Source organism: Podarcis liolepis (genome assembly GCF_965112155.1).
Source record: "Podarcis liolepis genome assembly, chromosome: 12".
Lineage (NCBI taxonomy): Eukaryota > Metazoa > Chordata > Lepidosauria > Squamata > Lacertidae > Podarcis > Podarcis liolepis.
This window is the reverse complement of record NC_139563.1, coordinates 14,756,938-14,774,099: the sequence shown is the minus strand read 5'-3', so window position 1 is coordinate 14,774,099 and position 17,162 is coordinate 14,756,938. Positions and strand designations below refer to the sequence as shown.

Sequence of the window (17,162 nt, the reverse complement as noted above, 5' to 3'; positions counted from 1 at the left end):
AAGTATATGTTCGTTTGTCATAGCTGAATAGTTCAGAGCAGCAGGCCATTGCTTAATGCCCCAGGAGAACAAGCTGTTGCCTCTGCCTTTTTTCCCTATTATTATTATTACCATTTATTATTATTTTACAAAAATAGAGGGAAACCTACGGCAGCTAACATAGTTCTTAAACTAGCTGGAACAATAATTTCCAAGCATTGTGTCGGAGGGCACAGTAAAGCAAGGGATGAGAGAACCACTGGTGTACAATGAGAAATGCATTTAAAATTTCTAAATGAAAGGCGCACATGAACCCAAATCGCTCGCCCACATAAAAGAGGCTGCTCATTCCATCTCTGTATGATTCACTGTCCTGACTTTCCAAATCCACGTTCGCTGAAAACAGATAATTCACATCTGTACCAAGGGCAGCTGCATCATTCAATTCTCGCACCGCAGAAAAACTTGAAAAAGAGCAGGTTCAGTATATAGTGACTCATACAGAAACTGGGCCAGGAGTTGGGTAACTTATTACACACCTTCAAGCTTTTCAGATGTAAAAAGCGAAGTGTGCCTTTCTCATTGTAATTCAGAAAAGAAGTGTTCTTCTGCTTCTCTCTGTGGGAAACGCTGAGAAAGGCTGTAGCCTGCTCCTTGTGTTTTTGCTTGAAAGGTAGAATGAATTCTCAGGACACACTGTTCACTAACAATGTTGTCTATGCTGTCTCTTAAATGGCTTAACTCTGTTTGTCAAAGGTTAGCAAGTCTATTACTGTCTCTTCTGTTCGCTGTACTAAAATGTTGACACCTCATTTTCTTTTTCATTTTAAACCTTTAAGCAGTATAATGGTTTAATTTGTAAGATTCCTGTATTTGACATGGTTTTTTCCTTTTATTTTACTCCCTGCTTTTTGCATTATCCTCCCTTTTTATTTTCCTCCCGACTTCCATCCCCCCCACCCCTCTTTTTTATTATTTTTCCATGTGTTACTGTCTCCTCCTCCCCCCCATATCCCACCTGTTCCTGCTGCTGTAGCCACACAGGCTGGGGAAACTGGCCGAGCAGGTAGGGGATTTTTGGTGTTCCCTAAAATACCCACCTATCCACTCCTAACAGTGGGGCAGACTAGATGGGAGTCTGGAGATTTCTGTTGTCTCGGGGTGCACATTGTCAAAGCCCTTTGGCGCTGGCATTTGTGTGGGACCGGAAAGGGGGAGCAGCTTACCCTTTTGATCTGGACATCGTAGTCTTCGTCAAAAGTTGGTCGTTCAGCAACGTGCTTGAACGTTTAAAGCAGAAACAAAAAAACCGGTTTGCGCTTTTAGCATTCTAACTGCCTCGATTGATTTTTTTGGCAAACTGGTTCTGGTCAACTATGAAAACATTTCCTAAGGTAATATTTATGGATCTACTCTTCCCCTCCCCTCCCCTGACCCCTCCATTAATGATGCTTGAAATGAGGTTCTCCGCTCGGCGCTAGTCTGTTACACTGCTGAGTATATATATATCAGCACATTGAAAACTCTACCCTCTTCTGCCGGCTAGATAGGACTTGTGTTTTGTGTTGGCTTTATAACAAGCTGGAGTGACTTAGTGTGCATGTTGCCTCTCCTGTAACTCTCTCCTGCTGTCTTGGTGGTGGGATGCTGATTGGTGTTTCCAATGAATGTTACTTGTTTAGATGTCTCTTTGGTATTAGATCTGTCACAGGAAAAAGGAGGAAGTAGTATAAACTTCCGGGAAGGGATGTTGTGTTTCCTCTTTCACCCTGGCAGTGAGCCAGTCTGTGTCCCTTTTTGTATGTGCTCCCAATATGCTGGAAAAGCAATGGTTGCCGCCTTTCCGAAGAAGCTAAAGGCCTCTATGTGGATGCCAACTCAAGTTTGCCAGCATGCACTTAACAAGGGACCAATCACAGCTCCCTGGGCTCCCTTTGCAATAGACCCTTTCTGAAAGCACATGTGTTTGCATCCTTTTTTAGGCATGCCTTGTACACTTAAAACATCCATAATAAACATACGAAGTGGCATTTGTTTGTTGGCACAGAAAGCTTTGCAGGGGCTGATGATGTAGCAGTGCACCCGGAAGCTGGTTCTGAAATCTTCTGATTTCTAATCCAAACAAATCTACCATGGACTGCAGTATTTTGTACTTGGTTGGTCCGTGTGCTCCTAGCTTCCTGTTCGGCAGAAGTCACATGTTTAGCAGGTGCTAAGGGACAAAACCCAGACCTTGGGAGTTTAAGGAATATTGTGGGGTTAAAGGGCAGGTGAGGGCAAGGTCGGTGGAAAAATCAACTTCGTGAGCAGAACCAGTGCTTCCGATTATGAAGGCTATTTATTTACTTTTAGAAGAGCTGACTTGGAAAAATAGTAAAATAAGCACTTTATTAAGACACAGTAGGGTGGTTTCAAAAGGAACAGAATAACTGCTTATAGTTCTTCAGTCCATATCTGTTAATCTTGCATGTCCTACTCTTTAATACCACCAGTTTTTTTTAAAAAAGACACTCTTTGCATGTGTGAGTGTCTCAACAAATCCATACTTCCCACTTGACCGCTTGCTTCTGCCATTAGCAGCTCTGCCTCTCCAGCTGATTCTGCCTTCCATACTATTTTGCTAAACTCGTAGTACATGTGCAAGTTTCACTTGTTTATATTGACCCTGGTTTTCAGTAACACAGGCAACCGGAAACTTGCGTTTGCAGCCAACAGGTTAAAAAGAGTATGGCCAGCAAGGTATGGTTCGTACTCCCCCGTCACTGATTGTAACATATTCAGTGCTTTTTATCATTTTAATAAAGGCTTTTCTTTTTTTTAAAAAAAAAACAAACTTTAATTGTAAGTAAAATGCACAACATCTGTTCCACGCAGAGTGCTAACTAAAAGGTTTTCTTTTGCAGGGGACATCAGGGCCAGATCCAACCACTGTGTATGTGGACATGAGGGCCCTCAGACATGACAGGTATGATGACATTTATTTATTTTTTAATGCAATGTCCGTAGCTGGAAAATGAATATACGGTTTTTGGGGGGGCAGGGGATACAAGTAAGTTTATCGTCGGAGATAGCAGTGTTGTTGTTTTTTATAAAGGCACTCAAACCACTATTACTGTACCTGTTTTTCACAGTTTTATCCTAGCTGACCAGATGCAACACTCAAGGTGACACTTGTCACATTTGGAATCTCAATATTAATTAAAAAGTCAAATGTCACCTTATAAAGCCAGTGGTTGCATGCGTTGTAACACTAGTAATCAAACTCATCCGAGGCTTTTAAATAAACGTGTGTGTGTGTGTGTGTGTATGTGCGCGCGCACACACACACACACACACACAGAGTGTTAAGTTGTGGGTGAACATATCAGACGACACAGCGATTCTTCAAACAGCTCTTGTTTATTCACAGGCCAGCACAGAACTGAACTGAAGGGTTCAGTCAGCCTGCTTATATAGAGCTCCAGTACAATGTAACTGTAACAATTTTCTAAAACTATCCAATCACTGAACGTCACTTTCGATCCCTTATTTGCATAACTATCTACAGTATCCCCCTGCTGGCCCAGGGTGAGAACTTCAGTACATAACAGAGAGAGAGAGAGATTTGACTTCTCCTCTAAGGCCAGAGAAAGAGAAGCGTTCTGTCTCTCAGTAGAGAGTTCAGCAAGGTAGGTCCTATATTTGACTAGGCCCGATTGCTTGGTTTCAGCAATCTGCTCAACTTCAAGGGAGGCTGTTACAGAAGCTCCCTCAAAGACCTAAGCAAGCAAGAGTTGCTTTTGCAAAAAGTGTGAAGCAAGCTGGTTCTTTTTCAGGTGGGTGGGGTATGATCCCTTACCACAAATGGGGGGGGGGGATTTTGTTGCATATTTTTATATGAGGTATAAAATGTGCTTTTGAGAACACAAAAAAGTGCCACCTCGAGGGCAGGTGTGAAGGACTATGCTCAACAAATGGGGGTGACAGGGGACAGCTGATTGTACCAAAAGTTTGTAAGTTAACACTGCAGAGTCTTAATGTTTATTTCATTATAAGGCTCCTTAGCAACCCAGTACTTAACCCAGCGTAATTTTGCTTATCCAAAGCCTCTCAAACTCTTCTGATCCGATTTATTGTAAAATCTAGCCAGCTAGTGCCTAGGAAAGGCATGTTGACTGCCTAAGAATGCATCCAGTTTAAGTAAGTGGTAGTTAACAAGAGTATTGACTCTCATGATAGTAGCTTCATACTTGGCACTTGACCCTGAATGAATTCATTAGGCGTTAGCTTTAGAATTGCAGCATCTTTTGTTTAAGGTGTTTACTTCATTCTTCCCCGAAGTTAGCGAAAACTGTCATGAAAGAAGATGTGAAGCAATGCTGCCATTACATTCCGTGAATTATAATTCTCTTCTCACAGATGGTGAGAGATGTCAGCTTGGGAGAATGGTCTATTATTGCCTCTCTTTTACTGAGGGATTGTGTGTGTGTGTGTGTGTGTGTGTGTGTCTGTCTGTCTGTCTGTCTGTCTGTCTCCCCCCCCCCCCCAAAAAAATACTTTGATCCACTTTGCTTTCAGGAGCAAAACATCATACAAAGTGCTTGGTGCAGTTTGGAAGCTGAAATGTGGGGCGGGGCAGGCATTAATAAATTTCGATGTGGGAAATGGGTTTGCTTTGCGACCCACCACCACAGAGTGTCTACTTGTGCGACTGCAGTTATGATTAAGCTGTGCCACGATAGCTGGGGATAATTATATGTGTTTGCTTAGATAAGTGTTTCAGCAAGCATGTTAATTATTTCTCCGTTCTAGTGGTACAACCCCCCCCCACACTAAAGGAGCAGCTCAGCATTTGTTTGCTTAGAGAAACTTTCAAAGAGTACCCCCCCCACACACACACACAAGCACCTGAGAGAATTTAGCAATCATAAGGCCTCCAGGAGGCTTTCTTGTGCATTGCCATCCTTGGAGAGTGGAAGGGGACCTAACATACAGAAAGGCAATAATTGCCGTAAAGAATGCAAGCCCTCTGTCCCTCCTTTTTCAGCATGGAAGGATTCCCAGTTGAAGCCACCTCTCCTGTTCTTTGCTTCGCTGTTGAGCAAAGAGTGCTGCTTCAGTGCCTTGTAGCCAGCCGATTGCTCCCTTTTGAGAAATGCGCAGTTTTCCCTTCGTGGCCCTTTTATGCCTCTGCTATTTCTGTCTGATAGGTAAAGGGACCCCTGACCATTAGGTCCAGTCATGGCCGACTCTGGGGTTGCGGCACTCATCTCGCTTTACTGGCCGAGGGAGCCGGCGTGCAGCTTCTGGGTCATGTGGCCAGCATGACTAAGCTGCTTCTGGCAAACCAGAGCAGCACACGGAAACGCCGTTTACCTTCCCACTGGAGCAGTACCTATTTATCTACTTGCACTTCGAACTGCTAGGTTGGCAGGAGCAGGGACTGAGCAACGGGAGCTCACCCCATCGTGGGGATTCGAACCGCCAACCTTCTGATTGGCAAGCCCTGGGCTCTGTGATGTAACCCACAGCGCCACCCGCGTCCCATTTCTGTCTGATAAGTTGGCATAAAGTTGGGCTGCTGTCAGAGGCTGGCTGGATACTGTGGAATGGGCACTGGGGGTGCGGCAGGGCGGGGCTGGAGACTTACTTGTAAGAAGAGATCAGCGAACTGGGAGAACCTGTAGCAGCCAGAAGACAAAAGTCAGAGCCAGGAGAAGCTGCAGAATTGGAGAGCAGAAAACAGGTGCAAGAGGATGGGGGGAGAGAGATCAGACTGGTGGAGGGTCAAGGATTCCCTCCTCCTCCTGCCCCCACCTCTCCTGCTCCACTGTCTCCCAGGACCAGAAGAGGACTGAAGTGGGAGGAGCAGAAGGTGACATGCAGGTGGAGTCTTTGCTTGCTTGCACACCGCTCAGATGGGGGAGATGCATAGGTCAGGGACCTGTTGTGGCAACTGCCTCATCAGGTGTACAGTGGTACCTCAGGTTACATACGCTTCAGGTTACATACGCTTCAGGTTACAGACTCCGCTAACCCAGAAATATTACCTCGGGTTAAGAACTTTGCTTCACGATGAGAACAGAAATCGTGCTCTGGCAGCGCGGCAGCAGCAGGAGGCCCCATAGCTAAAGTGGTGCTTCAGGTTAAGAACAGTTTCAGGTTAAGAACGGACCTCCAGAACGAATTAAGTACTTAACCCGAGGTACCACTGTACACCTAGGAGTAGTTGAGAGACATAGAACTGATGGGCACGCCTTTCCCTAACTTGTGAGTGTACTTTTGACAATAAATTTTGGCAATAATTTCTCTCTCATGTCGGACAACGCCATGACAGGTGTGCCTCCTAAACTAGCCTGCTGCCCTCAGGTACGATGGAGGACCAGTCTTGAAGTAACACTCAGCTGCTAGTCCCACCGGTTTTTGAAGACGGGTTGGGGAGGGTGCGGCCTTGTCCTTGGCCTCAGGCAGCCACATGTCTTGGACCAGCACTGGGAAGTGAATCTGAATCACGGTGGTTGAGAATATAAACTTTGTGCTCCATTGTAGGCAGGCAATGGAGAACTTGGGACACATGTTTCTTTTCAGAATACTGTAGTAGAAAATTTCTCTTCAGCCCCCCCCCCCTCCCCGGGCTATTGATCTCTCTTCCAGGCCGAGGGCACAGTTTGCAACTTGCTATGTGGCATGTTCAGGTTAGTAGTGCATTGCTTCGCTCTTCCCCAGTACGTTGAGCCAGTTAACGCTTTTATTGGATTTTAAATTACGTGTCTCCCATGTGCTGAATTCAGCAAAATGCATTAGGCGATGCTGGAGAGAGTATTAAATATTCAGCAAGCTACTCAGTGCTGTGGTCTTGGAAGGCAGCAAACTGCTCAGTAGGTTAGTCGGGCAGGAGGACTATGCTGATTCCCCCCTTTCCCCCTCCTCCTTAATCCCAAGAAAATGAAGGAACGTAGAGATACGCTGCTAGTACTGAAAGAAGCCTGTGACTCCCAGAAAAGACAACTCAGAATACTGAATCTCATTCAGTGGCTGCAGAAGAGAAGCATTCTTTATCAAGGAAATAACGGCTGTATAAATGAGACTATTTCCTATGCATGTAACTGACTTCAAACCAGGCAGGACACCAAGAGACACACACATGTAAAAATGAAAAACAGACAAAAATACACAACGCCTTCAACCAAACAACCAACTTCCCTCAAACTCAGTTTTTAAAAATTGAGAGGAGCAAGGGGTCTTTGCAAGTACCAAGCAGTGGTGTAGCGTGGGGGGTGCAGGGGGGGCCGGCTGCACCAGGCGCAACATCTGGGGGTTAGGGGGCGCAAATCCACCGGTTAGGGGCGCAAATCCATGGGTTAGGGGGCACAAATTACTTGCCTTGCCCCGGGTGCTGACAACCCACGCTACGCCACTGGTACCAAGGTATGCGTCTGTGGGTGCCCCTGTCCTTTGAGTGCCAAGGTGTGGGGCCCCAGCAGTACAGAGCCTGTATACAGATTATACCAGCTGCTATATGTGAGCAGTGACTTAGGCAATTCGAATACATTCTTGTAGAATTTACGCCCGGGTGGCCATTCAGTAATAATCTTGTTAGTTGGAAGAAATCAGTCAGAAGAACTAGATTGCTTCCAAATGCAGGAGACTGTGGGAAGCTGATGTGCTCATTTTTGCCTGGAAACCTTGCTGCAAAGTGAGGGTACCTCTGAATGTCAGATTCTGGTGACAAATTGGGAAGTTAAGTTGTCTTCATGCTGTATTTCCTAGAGGCATATGAGTGACCGCTGTTTGGTTTACTCATGCGGGTTCTCCTTACATTCTTGCTTTATGTGGTGATACACAGCATTTAAGTGTGTATTTTAATTTGTGACCAGTGAATTTCCCTGGTTCAATTTGGAACAAAATTCAGCTAATAAAGCGGCCCCAAAACTTGGGAGATAGCTCGCGTTTCCCCTCAACCCTGGTTCTGAAATCTGGGCCCTGGATGCTCTTCCAATGAAGAGAGCACTATAGAGTCCAAATATATCCCTGCAACTAAGTTCTTCCCATCCAGCTTACCTGGCAACAACAGTGGCACCTTATGTCCCAGGCAAGGAGGAGTTCCCAGGGCAACTGGTATCCTTACTAGCAACTTCAATGCCATGGGAAAATTTCATTTCCCTAGGTCCTTGGTATCTAGGGCAACCAAAATGGTCAAAGGCCTGGAAACGATGCCTTATGAGGAACGGCTAAGGGAGCTGGGCATGTTTAGCCTGGAGAAGAGGAGGTTAAGGGGTGATATGATAGCCATGTTCAAATATATAAAAGGATGTCACATAGAGGAGGGAGAAAGGTTGTTTTCTGCTGCTCCAGAGAAGCGGACACGGAGCAATGGATCCAAACTACAAGAAAGAAGATTCTACCTAAACATTAGGAAGAACTTCCTGACAGTAAGAGCTGTTCGACAGTGGAATTTGCTGCCAAGGAGTGTGGTGGAGTCTCCTACTTTGGAGGTCTTTAAGCAGAGGCTTGACAACCATATGTCAGGAGTGCTCTGATGGTGTTTGCTGCTTGGCAGGGGGTTGGACTCGATGGCCCTTGTGGTCTCTTCCAACTCTATGATTCTATGATTCTAGAACATTGCCATTGCAGCATACAACGCATAAAGGAAGTAGGCCAAGGGACAAACATCTGTGACCTTCAAGTGAAAGGCTGCCAACTCCCATCAACCCCAGCCTGGTTGGTGAGTTGTAGTCCACCAACCTCTGGAGGGGCCATAGGTTCCCCAACCCTGAAGGTAGGCACAGGTGCGCCATTTTGTTATTCATCTGAGCCAAAACAAACCCCACCATATACGCTTTTCACAATGCAGTTAAATATCGTAATGAACTGGCCAGCTCGTGTTACAAGCTAGGTGATGCCATTCCTGCAAGTGTGCCCATCTAGTTAACAGTAATTTTAGAAGAGATGGGTAATTTTAGAAGGGGGTGAGGGTCAGTTCAGCCCTCACAGGAGGTTATCCTTCTTAACCATGCGTGTAGCAATTAGTGTGTGTGTGTGTGTGTGTGTGTGTGTGTGTGTGAGAGAGAGAGAGAGAGAGAGAGAGAGAGAGAGAGAGAGATTTGCAAGGGATGATCAAAAGTGGGGTGCTTAACCCTTTCCATGCATTACTATCCTTCCCATGCAAGTCCTCTCCACACCATTCTCCCTCCCACCCCTCCCTGTGGTGTCTGGCTGGGGTAACACAAGAAATGGGAACTTATTTGCAAGGGAGAATCCATGGGAAGGATTAATCTCCACTCTCCCCTACGTTGGTGTTTGAAAGGGAACAGGGGATGAGCCTCCCATTTACCTTATTGCAATAGCTGCGCTCCTGGCAAAGGAGTGTGACCCATGGGAATGCAAGCTGTGATTTCGATGAGGCATGAGACGAGGTACAAAAATGAAGGGACCTCCCCTGTCCCCAGTCAGTGATCTTTTAAGCTTTTGGTCAGTTTGAAAGATGATCCCTTTGAAGAATGGGTTGCTGCTTCGGACCTGAGTGAATCTAGAAACCTATCTACAGCGTTTCTCTCTCCTTGCATTGACAAAGAGACTGTGGTGGGCAGGATTGGTTTGGGAGTTGGAGAAGCACTCTTGCGGAGTCTATTCCTCTCCCTAATTACCGGATATGATCCATGTGACCTTTTACAGCAGGGGGTGCATGAATCACATTTCAGACTTGCCTGCTCTTTTCCCCATCTGTATCATTTGGCATGCCCGTGGCATTATAAGAAGCATGTGGGCGGAGGCTCGAACAGCCTCAGAAAGTGCTCAGGAACATGGCACATCAACCAAGGAAATGTGTGTGTAAAAATAGGACAGTATGAAAATAGGACAGTGAGATTTGAGGAGCAGGGGAAATAAGAAAAAGACTAAAATGAATCAAGTATTGAGGCACTTTTTTTTTTTTAAGCCCATGTTGATGAGCTTTGATTACAAAATTCTGCTTGGTAATTTTGGCCCTGCATGGTTTAGAAATAGCCTTTTGTCCTGTGCATTAATTCTTAGGTTAAGAAATGCAAACAACAAGGGCATGTAGAGAGGAGTTCTGGGGTGATTTGCACCTGAGCTCTGGAATTGTTTTCCTCCTTGGGCCCACTCAGTGCTCAATCTAAGCATCTTCTGGTTGGCATGAAAGAAATATCCAAACAGAAGAAGCCACAGCTATGCCATGGGCTATTCTAGTATATATCATTTTAAATATGCATCTTTATTTTCAGGCTTTGTTTCCCCCCCCCCCTTGTTACCTGAATGCATAAGTTAAACCTTGATATTTTGGTAGTTCTCCCCACTCTTGCTGTTTTGAAGCAGAAGAATTACAGGAGCTGGGCTCATGAATGTATGTTCTGTGTTTCACATGTCATGGGCATGTGTGTGTGTGCACACTGCCTACCACAAGTACAGAATTTGCAGTTCTCCGAAGGGTTTGAACTGGCCCATAATTCATTTCCTGTGTGTGTATGTGTGAATTAGCAATAACACTATTTTACAGCACTACAAGATGTCTTGTATCCTGAGCTGAAGTCTGATATCCCCCACATCCTATATGGGTTGCAGTTGCAGACTTTGGGGTCTCAAATTTCAGCAGCACCCTATGTGCCGCCAAAAGTCAGCGCCCCCTGCCTCTTGTCTTCCATTCTACAGCACAGTTGCAGCGTCCACTGGAACGCCTCTGAAGCTCTGCGCCCAGTGCAACCAAACCAGTCACACGCTGTTAAATCCACTTCTGTAGGTTGCTATGCTATGAGGTGTTGAGCTGCCACCCCTTTCTGAGAGATCTGGATCTGGCAACCATCAATGGAGTTCCTAGTGCATTGAAAATTGACTGCTTTAATGTTCATTGCATTAAGCATTACATGATTGTAGTTGGCTTGCCAGCTTCCTCACCCTGAATCAAAACTTGCAGCGATGAATGATCACTCATCTGATAACTTCACTTTAATTCCCTGAAGCGTATGTAACCTGAAGCGTATGTAACCCGGGGTACCACTGTACTTATGTTGGTATAAATGGAACCCTTCTGCAAAAAAACAAACAGTGGTTATTCACAGATATTAAAATAGTTTGACTCTTTGGTTTTCAGAAGTCCTATTGTGAGTACACCTCCATCTTGGATTTTCACAGTTTTGTATAATTCATAACCCAGAACCTCCCTGCTGTGAGAACTCCTGCCTCTTCCCACATCTACCAGTCCTCCCCAGTATGTACCAAATAGCTCAATGGTACCCGCTGTCGCTACCTATTCTCCTCCTAACTGTTGGCAGAGCAGTTCTTTCCATTGCTCTCTCAGTCCAGGGACTGCCGTTGGAATCTGCCGTTGGAATGACATCTGCAACAGCTTTTGCAGGGGATGCTAGTTTGAGAAACCTCATGAAATCACAGCATGGATCCTCAACTGTGCAGTGGAATTTAAATATATGTTGTAAGGGAAAGGGTTTGTGACTTGGCTGACTGCACCTTTAGCTGGGGTTTTCTTACAGCTGTAATGCGGTACTCTACATGATTAACTTTCCTTGTAAAACCCTGAGTAGGAGTTGTTTAAGAGACCTAATAAAAAATGCCTTCTGATGGGCTCTTGCTTCTGTGGGCAGGAATTTTATCACAAGGTTTAGCTTTTCGTCCCGTACTCTATGATTGTCGCTTTGGAAACGTCAGCGCTTGTTTAAAACCAAGCAGCACTTGTATTTCTTTAAAAAAAGAAGAAATTGTAAAATGTTCTTAATCACCTTTAAAGATGTGGAAGATACCAAGGAGAATATATTATAACCTTCCTCTTGCAATCATCTCTTCTGCCTTGGACATGCTCAGTATAGTATGGTCTAGCCTAGTGAAGAGAGTGTTGTGCTTTTAAGCCAAGGTGTCCTGAGCTGGACTCTCCCCTCAGCCACAGTGAGCCCTTAGCTACCTGGAGGAAGGCTGAGCTATAAAAATAATACAGTGGTACCTCTGATTAAGAACTTAATTCATTCCAGAGGTCCGTTCTTAACCTGAGGTACCACTTTAGCTAATGGGGCCTCCCACTACCACGGCCGTGCGATTTCTGTTCTCATCTTGAGGTAAAGTTCTTAACCCGAGGTACTATTTCTGGGTTAGCGGAGTCTGTAACCCGAAGCGTTTGTAACCTGAGGTACCACTGTAAAATAATAAAATAAAGAAGTATTTTTAAGTAAATGTGAATGTCTCCCACACTTTCACTTTTCCATGTTACACACACACACATTACAATCCATTAAAAGCAATCATAAATTCATTTAAATCCTTTAAAGCCAATAATAATTTCGTAATCTAGGACTGGGTAAGAGGACATGATTGTAAGAGGCTTGCAGTATATGAAACATAGGTTCTCTGTCTGTGAAATAATAAGTTGGTAAATTTAAACTGAGGGGAAATGCCCTGCTTTCCATCTCTGATTGTGTTGCAAAGGGTAAATAACCAGTTCCACATAAACTAGCCATCTGCCCAGGCAAAGGAAATGAGCATCTCCATATTTGCCTGGCTCATGTGAGGAAAAGACCCAGTCCTCCTTCTTCCTCCCAATTGCATTTCTTTCCACTATGACCTACCCACTGTAATGTTCTGTCACGTGGCATTTTTTATTGTGGGGTTAAGATCCACCCATGAAAGAACCATCCCCACCTTTACCATGCTCCACCTTGGCAAAATCTCAAAAGCCTTCTATTCCTTCCTTGCTTTGAGAGAGCAGGCACCAGGACTGAAGACTGGCAGTAGGGGAAATGCAAGAGCATAAGAACTTAACAATACGGCTGACATTTATGTGTGGTACTGCAATTTTTGTATGCTCATCATAGTTGTCCTGTGTGTTTTGCTTTTCAGAGTGCGTTTAGTAGAAAGAGGATCCCCTCATAGCTTGCCCCTCATGGAATCGGGAAAGGTAAACCTTTTTGCAACTCTCAATATTTTAGAGAAGCTGATAAATGCTTTAACTTTGAGGTACATGTGTATGTTGGGGTGTGGAGCCCGATAAAAGTAGTGTTCTAGAGAAAGATCAAAAGTGGCAGCTACTTGCCCAGATGTGAGATCCTTTGTGGCCATGTCTGCGCACACACCTTCAGGCATCACTCAGATGTCTGGATTTGTGCAATTCACGTTGTGCCAGTAGCAAGCCGTGGGGCGCCTCCTCTCAACTGACCTCTGGTTGCTCTCACTGTTACTGCTTACTGAGAGAGAGAGAGGGACAAGGCAGCAGGGAATTTGGTGTGGTGCAATGGCACCAGCAGAAAATGGTCTCCGTCAATGTGTTTGCACTGCACTGGCATTTCCCCCTCATTGCCTCTCCCCCTGCCATTAAGCAGGAGCAATATGACCGACCAAAGATCACATGACAGATGGCACCCCACCATGCCGTCTACTACTGCATTGTGCTATCTCCCCACCCCATAGATAGAACTCTATCTGCCTTTGGCAAATAATAGACCACATCAGCCTAGCGACCCGTAGGAACAAGGATTTTAGTCTGAACATTCATTGGAAAAGCGTAAGCTAGGAACACTTGATTGGCACCAAATTTGGAGAGGCATAATGCTTTGCAAACATGGGACTAAGTTTGGTTGGTCTTTCCAGTGGCTGTGCATCTACAAAAAGCATTTGTGGATTGTGCAAATCACTACTGGCAGTTGACTTTGTGAACAGCAGCTGGATTCCTGGTGTTTGTCGTTCACGAGTGACTGTAAGCAAGCTGTATGCTCTGTCCATCAGTGTGAAATGTTTCTCTAGGTTTTCATTGTTGATCCTGCAAGCAGGATCTTGGGGGCCATAATACATGTTTGCAGCTTTGCCTGTAAGCAAACAAGGATTCCCCATAGGAGCGCAGGAAGCTTACAGCCTTATACAAGGTCAGATCATTGGTAGCTCATAACAGGCTACACCAATTTGAAGTGGGTCTCCAAGATTTCACTGCAGGGTCTTCCCCCAGCTCTTCTTGGAGTTAACAAGGATTGAACCTGGAAACCATGGCTTGCGAAACATGCGCTAGACCACTGAACGTCCCCATCACTACTGTTGTTGTCAATTATTGTGTTGGGTGTAAAGAAAAAGGGAAGATGGATCGCCTGTGCCACATGATGAAAATACGTTTCGTAATCATACATCCACAAGATTAGTTCTCTCCCCCCCCCCCTTGGCATGTCACTCACTCCCTTGAACATGCAAAACACAGAATTCAAAGCCTTCTTTAGGAGTTTCTCGAAAGCCTTTGGGAGACAAGAAGAAAAGTTCATAAAACAATATGTACATCATCTGGCTCACGAGCAGATATGACTCATTTTGTCTTTCAATAGATTCTCCCTGGAGTTCGCATCATTATTGCTAATCCAGAAACAAAGGGACCCCTGGGAGATTCTCATCTTGGAGAGGTGAGTCACAAGCTGTGCCTCAGTTGGTACTGAACTGCATGAGTTGATTAAAAGCTACCTTCCTTCCCTAACAGCCGCCTTTAATAAGTATGTGACAAATGGCCCGCTCTGGCAGGTATGCATCACACAGCTCCAGGAAGTTTAAACTACTTTGTGCTTTGTCACAGCTGAGAACTGAGAGTACCATTTCTAGGTTCTTTTTTTAAATAAAAAGTCTGCTAGTTTCTTCATTCATATTTTCTTCCTCAAGTTACTCATATTTCAGGCATAATCTCAGAAGTTTGTAACAAACCTGGCCAAACTTTCACCTTGCAGAGCTAGTCTTTGCACACTTTGTCTCAGTAATGCAAAGCAAAATTTTCATTCATATCTTTAAACTAAAGATTGCATTGATATATAATTGGCTAGGATCCTTTTATTAGTGGAAAACCTCATGGAAGGAGCATTCCAACCTAACATAAGAGTGTTATGTGAGAAAATGGGCCCCACATCCAGAAAAAGGCTTTTCCAGGGCCTTTTATGGCAGACTAAGTTAGCTGAACACACCTTAAGTCCCACTGATTTTCAGTGGAAACCATCAGTGGAATTTAACGAAAGTTCAGCTGACTCAGTCTGAATACAGCTATAGCTCCCCATGTTTCTTGGACTGTAGTGCAACCCCAGTGGCTCAGTTGGTAGAGCATGAGACTCTTAATCTCAGGGTTGTGGGTTTGAGCCCCATATTGGGCAAAAGATTCCTTGTTTGCAGGGGGTTGGACTTGAGGAACCTTGTGATCTCTTCCAACTCTACAATTCTATGATTCTGATGCATTGAGGTATTTCATTGTGAGATGTCTTCCATCAGCACTTGCTCAAGAGTTCATGGGAAACTATTGGATTTTCTCCTCCACATGGCGCTTTGGATCCAAGCCATTATCTCTTCCACTAAACACTGGTGTTGTGGATTCCTGTGCTGTCCCCAGATCTCATTAATACTCCCCACACCGTCACCGCAACTCCATCAGGGCCTCTGGGACTAGCGAAAGGAGCACCTGTGTGATCTCAGCTGCCCTTGGGATGGAGATCTTACATATTCCTGATCTGTGAAAGAGCTTTTACTCTGGCTTCCGTCACCAATAGTGAATGGGTGTTTCAGGGAAGTGCCACAAGTTAATAGATTCTGCCTAAGTTGTGTTTTCATGGTTGAATCAATGGCATATGTAGTGCTCTTGAGAATGCTAGTTGTGCAACAATTTAAACAGCCTCGGTCCAGTATATCTGAAGGAGCGTCTCCATCCCCATCGTTCTACCCGGACACTGAGGTCTAGCGCCGAGGGCCTTCTGGCGGTTCCTTCACTGTGAGAAACTAGGTTACAGGGAACCAGGCAGAGGGCCTTCTTGGTAGTGGCGCCCGCCCTTTGGAACACCCTCCCACCAGATGTCAAAGAGAACAACAACTACCAGACTTTTAGACAACATCTGAAGGCAGCCCTGTTTAGGGAAGCTTTTAATGTTTGATGCATTACTGTATTTTAATATTCTGTTGGAAGCCGCCCAGAGTGGCTGGGGAAACCCAGCCAGATGGGCGGGGTATAAATAATAAATTATTGTTATTGTTATTATGCCATTTAGATCCTCTGTGCAAATGCATTATGGAGGCCACTCGCTCTTCAGCAATCTGTGTATCTTTGCTGTTGGCTGGTTTAGATAACTGGGTGGCATGAGTACAAAGAAGAAGGCTTATACCTTTAACCATGAGTACAAGCAAAAGGTTTATACCAGATCCAAGAGTTAGGAATGTGCGGGGCAGCAAGGGCAATAGTGCACATATTTCGTATGTAAGTTGTATTATTTTGTGCAATGTAAAAAGTTGGTTGTTTGACTGGCTTTCTGTTCTGTGGAAAAGTTTGAAAATTATAATAAAGGCGATTAACTGATATTTTGACAATGTGATCCCAACCCCAGAAAGCTAATAACTGGTTATAGGAATGCCACAGAGACTTGATCTCAGCCACTGCGTGTTAGCGTTGCTTGCCTTGGCAGAACTACTTCTGGGGATGGCTTTCAGTGGGTAGGCTGGTGCATAGGGCTGGATTTTCCTCAGCAAGCTGATGGCTGAGTTGAAGGGCTCCTATTGTGCTTAATATAAAAATGTCTGCAGCAGAGTATGCCTGGGAGCACACCAGTGGAAACATAACTTTTTCCTCTCCACCTAGATATGGGTTCATAGTGCTCACAATGCCAGTGGCTACTTCACTATCTATGGTGATGAATCCTTGCAGTCAGATCACTTTAACTCAAGACTTAGTTTTGGAGACACTCAAACTATCTGGGCACGGACTGGCTACTTGGGATTTCTGAGAAGAACAGAGCTCACAGATGCAAATGGGGGTAAGTTCTCACACTGCCTTTTACAAATATGTATGGTATCGAGTGCTTTCAGAGCAGGAGTTGTCAACCGATTTGGGCCCATGAGCATATTTGTAAACGGGAGGAACTATTGGGGGCACTTCTCTCACACTGCAACCAAGTTCACATTGCAGTCTGTCCTATTATCTACAGTACAGCGGTTCTTTCAAGCCTTAATTTCAGTGGGGAAGGGATTGGGGGAAAGGTAAGGTGCCAGGAGACCCCTGACTTACAGAGCATTTCCTTGCTGGATTTGCATTTCCCGCCATGGCTACTCCACTGCAGGAGCTGGGAACATGAGCACCGTTCCTGTAATCCGGCAGGAGAGATTTTGCAACCACCTCCTTTGCATCTTTGAGGGATATTTGCCTTGATCTGCATAGAGAAGGCTAAGAACATAGAACATTTCAAAAAGGAAGT

General features: G+C 45.0%; 1 protein-coding gene across 7 annotated transcripts in view; it reads left to right on the top strand.

The window, feature by feature from the left end:
- Positions 1-17,162, top strand: part of DIP2C (disco interacting protein 2 homolog C) — a 292,492-nt gene that overhangs the window by 269,421 nt on the left and 5,909 nt on the right. For 4 of the 7 annotated variants that reach the window (XM_083466596.1, XM_083466597.1, XM_083466594.1 and 1 more), the window contains 4 exons: positions 2,883-2,944; positions 12,817-12,874; positions 14,280-14,354; positions 16,550-16,724. In XM_083466596.1, coding sequence (XP_083322722.1) covers positions 2,883-2,944; positions 12,817-12,874; positions 14,280-14,354; positions 16,550-16,724 — 370 coding nt within the window. Of the gene's footprint in view, positions 1-1,015; positions 1,046-2,882; positions 2,945-12,816; positions 12,875-14,279; positions 14,355-16,549; positions 16,725-17,162 lie in introns of all 7 variants that reach the window. The other 3 variants (XM_083466595.1, XM_083466591.1, XM_083466593.1) reach the window with 1 other exon arrangement.